This window comes from Melozone crissalis, unplaced genomic scaffold (genome assembly GCF_028551555.1).
Source record: "Melozone crissalis strain CALT ecotype California unplaced genomic scaffold, PUWL_Pcris_2 ptg000045l_1, whole genome shotgun sequence".
Classification (NCBI taxonomy): Eukaryota; Metazoa; Chordata; class Aves; order Passeriformes; family Passerellidae; genus Melozone; species Melozone crissalis.
In genome coordinates, this window is record NW_026535823.1 from 17,836,954 (window position 1) to 17,852,279 (window position 15,326).

Genomic DNA, 15,326 nt, shown 5'->3' on the forward strand with positions numbered 1-15,326 from the left:
TCTGGCTTTATGTAATCTTTCAATCTTTAGTAATCAGGCAATTTCGCTGGTGAAGCTACCAGAACAAACTAAAAAGAGGATTTGCTTATTGCCAAGTTTACCTTGTACTTTGCATTTGCTAACTACTGAGAAATAAGCGTTGCATTTTTCACCCTGAACAGGCTTAAGTTTAAAACTTGCTAAGTGGCAAGATATACTTTCTACATACCACTATCAGTCTGGAAAATGTTTGAAGTAAAATAAAATATACAAGAATGGATACAATATTTTGTAGAAAAAGCAGAACAGAAATATGAAGTGGATATTTGCTAGCAGAGATTTATAAGCAATTGCTCTATCTGATATGGCATAACTTATTTAAAATACAAAACTTTCATTGTGAGAATTGAGATCTAGGGTCTATTTAAGGCCTGTTTAATTAAGCCTTCGAAACAAGGACACGTACTGCATCTATGTTTCACCACTTGCTTATTAGCAACTAGTTACTTTGCTCTTTCGTTTTTCGTATTTTCTCAGAATCCACTTCACATCCTGTTAGTCAGTAATTGTGCCAGTCTGCTAATCTTTCTGCCAGGAGCATTCAATTGATTCATAACTACTGATCTGCCTCTATCAACTTCACCCCAAGCTAACAGTTTCCTTACAGCACGCTGGAGTGCACAGGGCTGTCATAACCAGGAGCACACAGCCCTGAGCACAGCACAAAGCAACGTGTTATATTGATCCCTGACTGACGCTTTAGAGCCCGTGGCAGGAACAAGCTTGCCATTTACACTGGGTTTAGCTTGTTTTCAGTAAGTTTTCACATCTATTAACAAAACACTTAGACCACACATCACCCATGATCTAGATCAACCTATGGACTTGACCCTTTAAACTTTTACTGTAGCCATGAATTCTTCAACTTCCTCTTCTTTCTGTGCAGGATTGCAATATGCAAGCAAAAGTCTGTTTCACATATAAGCACTTTTAAAGTTAGAGTTCTTATGATTGAGGAAGTTCCCTCCTGAAGAAACAAGAGTGAAATGGCGTATCTCACACCCCACTGTAGTTCCCTTTACTTTCAGATCATACCACTAAAGCAACTTTGATGTACAGGTATTTGAAAAGCAGTTTGTTTATGTACAGGTATATGAAAAGCAATTTGTTTTGAGGTATTCCCAAGCAGAACGACATTGATGCCTTTGTATTTCACTGCTAATATACAGCATGGCAAACAACACTATCTTTACAGCAGTTCTTTCTGATATGAAAGTTCTTCTCAAAAATACCTTAAAGTTAGCAGTTCACAAACCTTAAACACTACTGGCATTCCCATGTTAACTTAACCTTTCTGTCTTGTGCAAGAAGCTGTATTTATTAATAGAGAAGTTTCATATAAAATGGAACAGATAGTGCAACCCAAGAATCTAATCCATCCTAGGTTTTTTGGTTGGTTGGTGGGTTTTTTGTTTGGCTGATTTTTGGGGGTATTTTAGTTTTGGGGTTTTTTTAATTAGTATCACTGTCAATCTCATCTTTCAAGAAAAAAAGTAACAAAACAAAAACAAAACCAACTTTCCAATGCCCCCCAAAGAAAAATCTCCACTCATTTCTGTTTAAAATAATTGGAATCCTGCTTTGTGTACTTCTACAGAAATGCTGCTTCCATTTAGGCTACTTGAAACACTGCTATGGTTAGTTATTCACACAGCTCTCCACTTCAAACAGGTTTACAAGCTTATATATCATCGTATCAAGTTTGTATTAACATACTGATTCTTCCTAGGCACTTATGAGCCACTGATTAAAGTTCAGCATTTTAGATGGATTCTTAGCCTTCAGCCATCTCATGTGCTACAATATTAAGTAGACTCCTACATCTGTTGTGCCTTCTCTTCCTTTGCTATTCAAGTGAGCACACCTCCAACATTCAGAACTACAGGAGAACTTAACAGCATTACATAAATAAAATTACTTTTTTCTAAGACATGCCTTTCTAATTTTTATTTGACCATTAAATTCAATACTTTCCATTTATGGACTTCTTACTTTGGTTCATTGTCCAACTAATAAATTCAGAGACACATTACTTGCCTGGGTAAACATAACAATTTGCACGGATTAAGTGATGTATAATTAAAATTAAAAAAAAGAAAAAAGAAAAGCAAGCTTTCTTCAGAACAAGGAAGCTGAAGAGGTAGCAGGTTGTGCTGACATTTAAAGATAAGGGCACAAAGTGAAGCTCCGGAATTGCATCTAACCTTGCAGCTGGCAAGAAGAAAAGTAACAGTTGCACAGGGAACCAAACCCGGTCAAATTACAGCGATGGAAACCTCTAAGCCTCGAGCTTTCAACCTTTAACAGTGTTGCGGGGTCTTTTGGGATTGTTTTTTCGTAGTGACAAGAACCCTTGCCGTGTGACAAATCAAGTCGATCGCACCATTTTCTCCTCTTCCCAAGCTCAGCGTTCAAGGCCTACAAGAAGGAAGCTGCTCGGTCCCTGCGCGGTGCCGTGTCCAGAGGAGAGAGAGGCTCTTTGCCTGACCCTGACGCGGGCGTGGGGTGGCCACCGGGAGCCCTCTGGGCCCGGCCCGGACGAGCGCCGTGCCCCGGGCGCGGGGAGGGCGAGAGCTCCGGCCCCCGTAGGGGCTCCGGGCGCGGGCAGCCTCGGGGCGGGCGGACGGAGATCCCGGCGGGGCCGCGGCGGGGCCGGGGGCGCGGCCCGGGCAGGCCCCGCCGGAGGGACGCGGCCGCTCGGCGGGGGAAGGAGGGAGCCGAGCGCAGACAAAAGCGGGTCGCGGCCGGCGGCGGGGTGGGGCCGTGACCGGGCGGCGGCGCCTCCGCTCCCGGGGGAGAGCAGCGGGAAGAGGCCCGGGGTGGGCACGGGCTTCCGCCGGCCCCCCGGCCCGGGCTGGGCTGGGGTGGGCGTCCCGCGCCGAGCGGCGGGCAGGGGGCGGCGGGGCGCGGCGGCTCCTCCGTCCTCCCCGCCAGGAAGGGAGGGGAGGGGAGGGGAGCGGGGCTGGGGCGGCGCCCCTCGCCGCTTACCTGCAGCTCGGTGAAGAGGATCTCCCTCTCGGCCGCGTTGGACGCCATTTCGCCGGGGTTTGAAGTCCGCACCTGGGCGCTACTGCTGCCGCCGCCGCCGGCGGGGAGGGGAGCGAGGGAGGCGGGTCCGGGGCCGGGACTAAGGGCGCATCGGGGGCGGGGGGAGCGCTCCGTGCTCGGGCAGGCGGGCGGGGGTGCGCGGGGGGGCCGCCGCCGACCCCTCTACTCTCATGGGGGTCGCGGTGGGCTGTGGGGCGCGGTGCGGCGCTTTCCCCGCGGGGCGGTGCGGAGCGGCGCGCTCCCCGCGGTGCGGCGCGGCGCGCTCGGAGCGGCGCGGAGCGGCGCGGTGCGTTCCCTGCCGAGCGGTGCCCGCCGTGCGCTCCCCGCCCGGGCGCGGCGCTCGGCCCTGGCAGCGCTGGGGCCGCCGCGGCTGCTGCGCCTGCGGCCGCCGCCGATGTCGCACCATTTGGCTGTCACCCTGTCGCAAAGGCGTCGCCGCTTTGCGGCTCCCGGAGCACGTGACTGAGCGGGGAGGAAGAGCGGGCTCCCTCGGAGGCGGAGAGCGGCGCGCGCCCCTCGCCCCACCTGCCCCGCGCGGGCCGAGCGGCGCGAGGCGCCGAGCGCGGGAAGGCGGGCGCGAGGCCCCTCAGCCCCTCGCTCCCCTCAGCCCCTCACTCCCCTCAGCCCCGCGGCCGCCTCGCCCCTCTCTCCTTGCACGCTCCGCTGGTTGCGCTTCCCCATCCGTCAGGGAATCCAGCTCTGGGAATCATATCTTTTCCTTCAGTGGTGGTGGGGTTTGGGGGGCGTGTGGCACATTCCTGGTGTTGGGGGCTACAGGGGCTCGGCTCTCCCGGGCCCAGGAGACAGGTGAAACCCTCAGTTTGTTGGGTAGCGAAGGCAGGTAGCTCAGGAAGGAGAGTTCACGCTTGTCTCAAGCAGCCACCTGCCGCCCTGGGGACCTGGAGCAGTGGCCCAGGAGGTTGTGGTGAGTGGGGGCTGTAAATGCCGTTTTTAACAGTTTAAAGGGCTAAACATTTGTACTTGGGATGCTTGGTGAGTTTTTTGGGGGGTTGGCACTGTTCAGTTAATGTGCAGAGTAATAAGCTTCTCAGAGCTTCAAAATCGGTTAGAGCGTCTGGAGGAAATGGTTTCTCTTTCCTCGTGGCACCATGTGACAAGGCCGTTTCTTTTCAGCTTCCTGCCTGTGCCGAGGGTTGCTGGTTTTCTTCACCTATCCATTAGACGTGTCGTGTAGACGTGCTTTCTGTTGTCGACTCTATACCCACGCACTTTCTCATTTCACCCTAATATTTGATGCTACATTCGGCTGATTGGACTAATGCAAAATGCTCTGTGGAAGCAATTATAGCTATTTGGTGGTTTGGTTTTTTTCTTTCTTGTATTTTTTTTCCTCTATGCAGTTCATGTCAAATTTATAAGCTGAGACATTTTCAATAGATTCAATTTCATGCAAGCATCATCAGCATTGGCTCTGTATATGCTACTGCATCTCTGTATGGCTACAGACCAATAGTAGTCTGTTTGCTCTAGGAATGCAAGTTAATGCATTTGGAGTGTTGGCTTGTTTTGTTTTCTTGAGGAACTAGGAATGGCGGAAGTCAACATTAAATTATCGCTACTATTCCTAGCAAATTTGAAGCATTTTAAGTGTGCTTATACTTCCGCTGTTGAGCACCAAACAAGCCTGGCAATCTGAGGTACTACCATGCAATAGAAAAGAATTTATGAACACATGCACACAGTTTCACATAAAAGAAATATTGAAATAATTCTACAGTAACAATGCATATATTTACTGAAATGACAGTTTCACTGACTTGCATGTACGTAGCTGTTTGATACAGTTCATAATCTTTCACATACACAAATTTATGTCTAGACTTAGTCCATGTGAAGCCAATGGCTTAATTTCTGTCCTGTGTGGCCAGGCAATTACAGGCTCAGAGGAAAATTTGACTTGCTGATTGTGTAAAAGTCACTATTTTGGAAAGGTTCTTGTCCAGTGAGATGTGTGCTAGCCCAGCTTCGGTGCCAGTGGGATGAATCAGTGCTGTTTCCCTGAACCCCTGTCCACAGCCATGCCATGACTTGTGGCACACAGTGCGTACAAACGGGATGGGTGGGATGGGGAGATAAAGGCTTTTGTATAATAATTTCTCATTTTGACCATGATAGAATGATTCCTAATGTTTAAACTTCATTTGAACTGGTTTTGAGAATAAATGTTGAAGGATATAAAGAGGTAATCAGAAATCACTGGATTACTGTGACTTGGTGACTTCACATACTTGTCAGCACGTATGTGCTCCATTACTGCAGCTCGCCTTGCCTGGTCCCATTGCAGAGGAAAAAAGAATCAATGTGCTTGCATGTCTCATTTACAAGATGTGGTCAGAGGGAAACACAGATTGTGCACCAGAGAAAATTCATAGATATATGAGTGGGTGTCAGCAAAGTTAGTGAAGCTTTGAGGTTCTCTAAAACAGGCAGCTGGCTTTGGTTCATGCTTGGCCTAGCCTGCCTGTTGAGTGTAGCCTAGAGCATGTTATTGCTCCTGCCAAGACAAGGCGTGTAATCCTTTTTTGTATTCCAAATGTTACTTGCACAGCTTGGGAGGACACAGTCCTAGATTCTTTGATGGAAGTGTAGTGGCACAGGAATCTAAAGAGAAACTGGTTTGGTAAAACAATATTAGCGTAGCTGAAGCTCTGATTCTTAAGAATTCTTCCTTTAGAGTCTGGAAAGTACGAGGCAGCCCTGAACAACTGTAGCTCTGCATTTAAGTGCTGTGACAGTGAATTGCTGAGCAAGAGGCAACATTCCGAGTGAGTCCCGAAATAGAAGGCATTAAGCACGTAACTCTGAGAATTTAGCATTATATGGAATCCTGAGTTCAGCCTCCTTAAAATATCTGAGAGCAATCTCTTCAGCTATTATTCTGTTAGCTCATCCCTGCAGTCAATTAGCAAGCTAGAAAAGCAAACTGAATGAAATGGATGTCAATATATTGGCTAAACCCCCTAATTGTTTCTTCATGTTGTGTTATTAAAGTTTTGTCACAAAGACCTGGAAAAATTAGTAGCTGAGACTTTCAGTGTTCCTGGTACAAAACACACCTTGTGAACCCTTAAGCACAGTACAGAACACTTTATGTAAATGTTTGGGATACTGTAAGCAAAATCAGGGGTATTTTTAGGATAGTTCTAACTAGTCCAATGTACCACCTAAGAAAGAGTTCCTTTCACTAAGTGATGCATATAGAAATGAGGATTGACATGTGAAGAGCACCAGATAGGTGTTAATTATATACTTATACTTACTACTGGCAAAACTCTACCAGGAAAGAAATGTAATTTCTTTTTTAGGCTTTTGGTTAATCTTGCTTGTTTAAATTAGTGATGTAGGTCTAGAGGGACAACAATGTAGAGATGTGCCTACATATGGGCAAATTTAAACTCTTGGAAAGGAGAAATTGGATGTGATGCTACATATGCCCTTAATAGATGAGTGGGGCAGAGCAATACTAGGCCAGCTCACCACCTTTTTAAGCACAGGACAAGCTCTAAGAATTGGTGACCTTGTTAATGGGGTGGGGTAAAGGTTATTTGATTTTGCAAGTAATATTGATACCTGTTAAAGGAATCCCTTGTCTCATGAAGCAGGAATGCTAAAATTCACACTCTGAGTCAACTTTGGGATAGAATTTAAGTTCTTTCACTTAGGAATAAAGACAACTAACTATATAAAACAAATGTAGCCCCAACATTAGTTAAATGAAAACAACTTCAAACCACTACCACCACCACAACAGATTTTCAATAATGTAACCATTAATTGTCCCTGACTTCTAGACAAAGCAATGTTACTCTTGCATAGTTAACCCTCTAAGTTGGATCTTTTAAAAACAAAATTCTGGAACTATGAGGCACAGAAAAATGAGATGGAGAATGTATACATCTTTGCCTTCTTTATTTGTTTACTTCAGCCCAACAGTGTTGAAAAAAATAGCACATTAGTGAAGAATAATACTGTCCATCTTCTTGTTCTGCTTTGCAAATAATTGTGGGAATAGGAGTAATCTTGGTTTTATAAAGCTTCCAATATTACATTTTCCAATAGATTTAGGAATAAATATGTCTAGGTCAGGTTAAAACTTGAGACAAAAAATAAATGTATATAATAATGTATCTTAGATCAACAATTTCCTGGTGTTTATTAAAGAAAATGCCATAAAGGAGAAAATAAAAAATTGAAAAAAAATTTAAAAGTGTGGATAATTTTGTTTTTTTGAAAACTCACTTCTTTCATAGCACTTCTCAGGAGTTAATTACCTGCCTTTCCCTCAGATTTCTCCAAGGGAAATCTGTGTAAGAAAAGGCTCCTGAGAGCATGAGACCATGATGAGGTACCAGTGCCAGTGAAGGGGATGAGTTTATGGCACATCGCAAACAGAAAACTAAAGTGATTACCTACATTTATTTAGCTCTTGTGGTGCTTGCAGATTTCTTGTATACGTAAACTATTCCTTTATTACTCTTTTAATTACACAACTAATCTTACAACTTCTGTGTGGATTACTGTGATGTAATCATAACCCTCCTAGCAATTGCTGCACACTTTCTGCTTAAAATTTGTCTTCTATGTTTACATACTGTTACCCAGGGCTAAGTGTAGGCATATGTTATGAGGTGTGGAGTGCAACAAACTTTATCTTACTATCTGTTTTATTAATTCTGGACCCTGGGAAGACTTAGTGATAAAAGAGTGCTCCAGGGGAAGGAGGTTCATTCCTGTTCATTATGGCCTTCTGTTTTTCTTTTCTATCCTTCTCTTATGAGGAGAAGTCTGCCTTATGCCAGCTAATGTCACTGGTACCTTGAGGAGAGGAGAGCCCTACCTGTGCACAACCAGCTGTTGAGATCAGACCTCTTTTCCCTAGAGGAGATCAGCTTGGATTATTTGAAGTAATAACAAAATGCATTATGTCATTACATTAAGGCTATGAGCCCACAAGTGGATCAACATTATTGATCTCTACACCTATGTTAAGTCCCGGTGGTTCTAATTTATCTTGATTGTAGGGTCCAGCTTATTATACTTGATGTTGTTTCTGCAAATGAACTGCCCAGATGGACTCTTGTGCTTTCATTGACTCTGCTGAAGTGAATAGGGCCTGGTGCATCACTGGTAACATCAAGACCTTATTTTCAACAATGTAGATAAGAAATCAGTCCAAACAAGGTAGCTGTACCTCTGGGTAATTCCCGGTCTCATTGCTTTATTTCTGTACATTGCAAGCACATTACTTCAAATGGTGACTAGGGGAAAATATCTTAGTTTGTTACAAAAACAAGGCAAGATGACAAATATGTCATCCTGTTATGAAGAAGGCTGATTTCCTGAAGGAATGTAGGTGGCTGGCTGTGACCTAAAGTTGTTATGAATAAACATCAGAAAATTCAGGCTCAGGAGATAATTGAAGGACTTTCTTGTGCAGCAGTAAGGTGTGCAACTTCCTGTGATTCTAGGAAAATCAAGTCCTCCAAAAAGCTTTTCAAATAAAAAAGTTTTACAACTTCAGCTGAAATCCCAGTCTGCATTTGGAGGAAAGGGAAATGTATTACAAGGGATGAGTCAGACATGGCTTACCCAGAGAAATCTTTACAAAAGAGATCTGTGCTTGAAAGGCTGCTGCAGGGATGTCTCTTGCATGTTTGTGATGTGGGGTTTGACCTGCCTATGATCAGTCTGTTGCTTCCAGAAATATGAGACTGCAGATTTGCTAGCAGCTTACAGCAGGGTATAAAGAAGTCAGAAGATTGTGTCCATTTTCTTCTGCACCATGCTATCCACAGACTTGTCTCACCTCGTGTTCTGGAAGTTGATGTGTGTGACTTGTGAACTTCTGGTTGTCCTCAACCAATTTGAACTTGCTGTTTTGAAATCTGCAGCAAAGACTGACAAAACCAGGAAGTGAGTCCTTTGTATGACGTGTCTGGTGGTACAGCATCTATACACCAGTGTTTTCTTAGCTCTAATATGTTTGTGGACACATAAACAACTATGTTGAATAGTCCTGAAACAGACTTCATCAGACACTCAGGCTTAGATGGTAATGATTTCTGGTCATGATTAACTTGATGGCTGGTTTTTTTCCTCCATGTCTTTATCTCTTCTCAGAGACAGTAGCCTGCATATGTAACTCTGTCAGGGACTGAAGTCCTAAGTAGTTATTAACTTGTACTTAGTAGGCAATGTCTCTGAATTAAAAGGGCAGATCTATCTTCATCTAATGAGCACTTAGAACAAGAGTTACCTGGCAGGTTTGTAGCTGGCTCTAATTGCATTCTTGCTCTGCTGGGATGGACATCCCCAGGAGAGAAGAGAGCTTAAAAACTTTCTGAGAAAATCACAATTGCATCAAACAATATAAAGAGAAAAACATTCCAAAAAGTTCTGATACCAAATATGTTAGAACTTCCCCCTCACTCTTCCTTGTCTTATATCCCTCACCTTCAATTTTTTTTTATTCTTAGGCTGTAGCAAACTTGCTGTCATGTAATTTAGTGCAACTTTACATTGCTTTCATTAATGTTCTGCTTATGAGCCCTGTGGTTCAGAGATGGCTTGTTACAGTGTATTCCCCTTAATTAAGTGTTATTTAAACATAAGGGGAAGTAAGACTAATCCCTCCCTCTCTGTCTCTCTCTCCCTCTCTGTCTCTCTCTCTCTCTCTCCCTCTCTCTCCCTCTCCCTTCTTTTTTTTCTTCTTTTTTTCCTTCTTTTTCTTTCTTCTTTCTTCCCCATCCCTGGAGAGGGATGGTTGTAACACAAGTGAGCAGGGAAGTTAATTACACTTATCACCTTTTTAACTAGCTGTAATTTCCACACATTTCAAGTTCTTCAAAGGTGTTTTCTCTTGTGTGAGAGCATCTGCTGGCGTTTTCATGTTTTCTGAAAAAAACCACAAGGTAGAAAGGCTTAGGTGAGATTTTTTAGGTTAGATTTCTGTACTGAAGCCTAGTTACAAAGTTACTTGTGGAGTGACTCTTCTGACTGGAAAGTGAAGTGATTTGGCATTTGAGAGATTAATGAAATTCTTGTGCTTCACTTAATATGCTTAGATACATAGGTGCCAGTGTTTTCCTAAAGTGTGAAGTGTTTTCTTGTGAGGATTTTATGTCATGGCTTTTCTGTTCTAGGCAAACACTGGAGGTCTCAAGGACTAAGCTGAATCAGTTTGGGTTAAGTTGCTTGAAATGGATTCACTGAAATCCCACACTGTCAGTCTGGCCTCGGCTTTGAATTGTTTATTATCATCACATAATGAAATCTAAACCACTTTCAAGTTGATTTTTCTAGTAGGTAGTTTGCAGTTAGTGAACTTGTTTGTTCTTTATAAGAAAAATGAGCATAGAAGCCACTGGAAAATGTGGGGGAAAATGTTTTGGGGGCTTGATCTGTTTTCTGTCACTACCCTGTCAAGGAGCAGTCAGCCAGAGGCAATCGCTGAGGTGGACTTAAAGAGGTCTGAAGTATACTGGTTTGATATTTGAAATGTGATTATGTGGATGTTGTTTATGTTAATTTCTGTTTTTGTGTGCTGCAGTGTTAACATGTCAGCTTTAATGAAGGCAGCTTTTACACAAATGCCAGAAGTGTCTCCAGCTAATGCAGCATGCTCATTCTTGGCTTGCTCTTTGCTTTCTTCTCTTGCCTGCATACACCCCTCTTCCCCCCTGGAAGCAGTGCAGTCATGGAGCAAGGCATAAAAATGAAGTGTAGTAATCTCAAAACAAAATAATAAAGTTTACCCTCCTCCTGTCCTATATGCTTTCTCTTCATTCTGAGGTCCATCTAGTAAGCCATTGAACAGCACTGTCCTTAATGACTATTTGATTGAGATAAACGAGATAGGAGATTAGATTAATTGAACCTGTGCTAAATGTGGTCATGATAATGATGGAAATGATGGGATGTATCAATGATACATCTTCAGAAACCTTAGAACCATGGCTGACTGCTCTAAGAGAGAAATGCACAATTGCCCTAATAGTTGTATAAACAGCCTGGTGTTTGGATTTTGTGGATCATTAATCATGATAGATCATAGTAACAGTTCTTGGAAGAAAGCATCACATCTAGACAATAAAAACATGGACTTTCACCATGGACCTGCTAATTGCACCTGCTATGCAGGTAGAGGTTGATTCAACATTAGAAAAGTTCATTCATAGGAAGGATATTAAAAGATATGCTGTATTATGATGTTTGCAGACTTTAGATGCTGTAGACCGTTCATGATGCTTAGATTATCATACTTATTAATCAGAAATATGAATATTTTGTAAGTATGGTATAACAGAAGTCTTTTAAAAGAAGAAAGCAGAGGCCAGTTGGAGATTGCTGTTCACAGACTGTCCTTAACTGTGTTTATTCCTTCCCCTTTTCCCAGCAAATCCAGTATTAAAGAAGGGTTGTAAGACCCAAATAATCATTGAGGATTTACTTTCTTGGCGCCTCAGAGCTGCATTCAGCAACAACACCATTATTCTGTTTTTAAACATACATATTGCCTTCACAAGGGACAGATAGATGTTATCAGGAGGTACTTTGGATAGTAACAACTGTAAATTGTTGCTTGAAAAGAACATTAGAAATATAAATAGACATAGGTTCAATTTTTGGTCTTACACTGACAGAAGGCACTGTAGTTCTACAGCCATCTTAGATACAACTGATGTAAATTGGGACTCAAGCTAATGAGGTCAAGTCTCTTTTCCTTTTGTGTCAGTACAAAATATTTTAATTCTGAGTTTGATACTGAAATATAGAAGAATTCTAACTGTATAGTAGTTAGGCTAAAGTTCAGGATAGGATAGAATAATCTCTGCTCGCAAAAAGTTCTGGTGTCTGGTGAATAGAGAGCATAGTATTCTGATAAACTGCTCAATATTTCTTAATGCCTAATGTTTCTCAAGATTAGGAAATGTAGATTGGTGGATTAATTAACAGTTTAACAGAAGTAGTTTAGAATTGCACTTTACCTTCCACTGGTTCCAGTCTTTGCTTCAATACAGGCAAAACACAGAAACATTAGTGTTTATTCATGTGCAATTTTCCTTTTGCTTGCATAATATGCAAGGACACAGTATTTCTAAGTATCCTTAGCATAAAAAGGAAAAAATCAATTGGTAATGGGAAAGGTAAAAGAATCTTTATAAATGGAATCTTAATATTAAATTGCTCCATCTAGTGGCTATCTTCTAAAACTGGCATTTTTCTTTAGTGATTCTTACTCTTTAGTAACAATTATGCCTCTTAAGAATTTAAGATTGAATTCTTCTTTTACATAGGAAGCTCTCTACCAAGGGAACTGCACATGTGACAAGGTACAAACTTTGATTTTCTTTCCAGTTTCTTCTGATGATTTGTACTGTTTACTTCAATGGAAGCAAGCCTTAGGTGTCCAAATGTCTCAACTGCTTTTGAAATCTTGGTTTTAGTGCCTTACTGGGTTTTTTTTGGGGAAAATAGAGAAGCTAGATTGCATAAATAGTACAATGAGGATGAAATCTCTGATTCTTTGTCAAAGAGTTAAAATGCACAAAATACACAGTGAATTATGTACTGAGTCTGGTCCATAGTGAGATGCATAGTGATGCATAGTGAGATGCCTCTCGTGTCTTAACATGAGAGAAATACCAGTTGTAGATTGTTTCATCCAAATACCTTAATTAGCACTGATGCTGTACTTTTGATAATAATAATGAATAATTGAATGATTTGTTAATGTCAATATACTTTGTAAGCAACTGGAATTCTTATGCCAATCAAGATGAAAACACCTGTGTTTCCCAGCTATGAAAATAGGGAAAAATTCAAAAGAAAAATGTTCAGGAAAAGATTTAATCCAGACATCTCTGATGCTTTCTTCCTTTGAACACCTTGAAAAGACAAAATAGAAAAAGCAAAAAAGAGGAAGCTCTTGAGGAGACCTGCAAATTTCTTGCTGCCCACTGCTGTGATCCCTTATGCAGCTGGCTTTAATGGGAACTGAGGTGCTTAAGAAAGCAAAATCATAGAACAATGAATCACTTTCAGGGTGATTGGTGTTGTTTTTCAGTTTCTGAATAGAGCCCAGAATTGTGCAACCAGCAGCTGAAGTCCTGCAGAACAGAAAAAACATTTAAAAATGAAAAACAAGAAAAAGGGATAACTAAAATAACTTAAATCCAAATTTTAAGTATTAGATTTTTAAAAAGAAAGTTGCCTGTTCTTGAAAATGTAACAGGTGCATTGGACTTGCTTACTCCCCTGTCTTTTACTTTTGTCATTAATTTTTCAGTTTTGGTTAATCTGCTACCTTTAATTTCCTAGTAAATTAATTCTCTCCTTGTTTCATGTCTAAATACTCCTTTAATATTAAGAAACTGCTCTGAAAGTCTGGAAGAGTTGCATTGTATTCCAAGACTGTTGTTTTTATTATTCACTTGAATAATGGAACATAGACCTTGTAGTGCACTTTTCCAGACTTCCTCTTCCCAATTAGCTTGGTCACTTAAAATTGCAGATTGCTATTCCTATCTTCCTTTCCCAGGCCACTGAATATCACAATTGTGTAACTTCCCTACATGCTAAGTAAAGTTTCCTTGCAGTGTGCATTTTAACCTCAGCTCTTGTACTTTTGGCTTAACTTTCAAAGTTTGAAATACAAGGTAGCACATCCTGATAACAGTGCATGAAGAAATAATTAATTGCTGTGAAATGGAATGGTGCTTTATCTTAAAGCAGTGGAAATTTTCTTTGAATTAATTAAAAATACATATATGAAATCTTTCTTGTTTCCTGAGGCAGATACATTGTGAGAGTATGCCTTGTGATGATTTGTACTGGTTCAGTTCTGCTCCTCTCTAGGGTTGCTTTGTTGTGTCTTTGTAGTGATTTTGATATTGGAAAACATCTTTACCATTTTATTTCTCATCCCATTGAAAAGGCCTTGTTTTTGTAATGAAACATAATTGTTTCAAGCCTGAGCCAAACAGCAGCAGTCCCAGGAAACAGTCAGCATGTGCACTGAGGGAGACAGTACTTGATGTGTACTCCTCAATTTTTTTTCAAGATGTACTCATCAGAACCTGGCTGTTATCCACATGCAGTGTAAATAAACATTTGGCATTGACCACTTTTTCTTTAGGCTTCATCTTTGCTTCTGCTTCTGTAAACTTCCTTGGTTTCTAGCAGAGTACATATTTTTAAAAATGTTATGGATGGATACAAAAATGGTGAGCATGTTTGTCTTTTTGCAGGTTACTGAGAGTACTGGTGCTGATCCATCTGGTCTGAGCCTTTTCTCTGAACAACTTCCATAGGACAGTGCAGGACCTGCAGAGTTGTTGGGGTTTTTGGCATTATCCTGGACTGTTGGAGTTTTTTGGCATTATCCTGGACTTGAAGAGCTTGCTTTTCTTCCAAGTTTCTGAAATTTTGGTCTTGTGCACCTTCTTCATTAGACCAATGCCATGAAGTTTTAATTCTGTCAATCTGTCTTGTGGCATTTTGCATTTTACATTGTTTACTATATGAGATTGCTTATTTCATAAGCTTAGTGCTGGATTGTGTGACTTAATTGGGCAAACAACTTATTCTCTTTCATCAAAAAGTGATTCTAGATCTCCAAGCATGGATAACCTCTTTCATTTTGGATTGTAATAAAATCTAATCTTACTGATTATTCAACCCTTTTTGATCATACAGATGTTAACTCCCTGAAAGAAATAAATGCCACACTTTTTTCTTTTCTTTTGGTTTGTTTATTTTCAGTACATTCTTACCATTGATGATTTTTCTAGTTCATTCAAGTTTAACTCCTTCTTAAACTTTCTTTCTTATGATTCTTATTATCATATTCTAACTTCTGTGGTATTTCCATGGTTGGCCTTCTCTTAGCTAATTGAAATTAACTGATTTTCACATTCCCCTCTAATCAAAAATAGTGTCTGTTTTAGTGGCATGTACTGTGAAAAAGAAAACCAGCATGTGGCTTCTTGTTTCTGCATATTTCCATGCTGACAGGTAAAAAAACATTCTACTCAGTTGTTCTACTCAGGTTTGGGCTTTTAACCTCTGATACCATATGATCTTCAGGAATAATTTCAGTCCTGTTATTGTAGCTAATCTGAAATTATTTTAATTCCATCTCTTTAATGACTGCAGAACAGATAGTGGACTATTTGGGTGCTTCTTTCTAGATTTACTGCCACCAAAGCAGAAGTTGA

The 15,326-nt window shown here is 41.4% G+C and overlaps 1 protein-coding gene and 1 long non-coding RNA gene across 2 annotated transcripts in view; one reads left to right on the forward strand and one right to left on the reverse strand.

The window, feature by feature from the left end:
- PKN2 (protein kinase N2) overlaps positions 1-3,182 on the reverse strand; it is a 54,701-nt gene extending 51,519 nt beyond the window's left edge. Inside the window, exon 1 of the mRNA XM_054286305.1 lies at positions 3,028-3,182. Coding sequence (XP_054142280.1) covers positions 3,028-3,075 — 48 coding nt within the window. The 5' untranslated portion in view covers positions 3,076-3,182. The remainder of the gene's footprint in view (positions 1-3,027) is intronic.
- Positions 3,183-3,725: 543 nt separating this feature from the next.
- Positions 3,726-14,848, forward strand: LOC128943347 (uncharacterized). Its single transcript, XR_008483693.1, has 3 exons — positions 3,726-4,012; positions 12,405-12,440; positions 14,358-14,848. It is a non-coding gene; the product is annotated as an uncharacterized LOC128943347 (long non-coding RNA).
- The last annotated feature ends 478 nt before the right edge of the window (positions 14,849-15,326 follow it).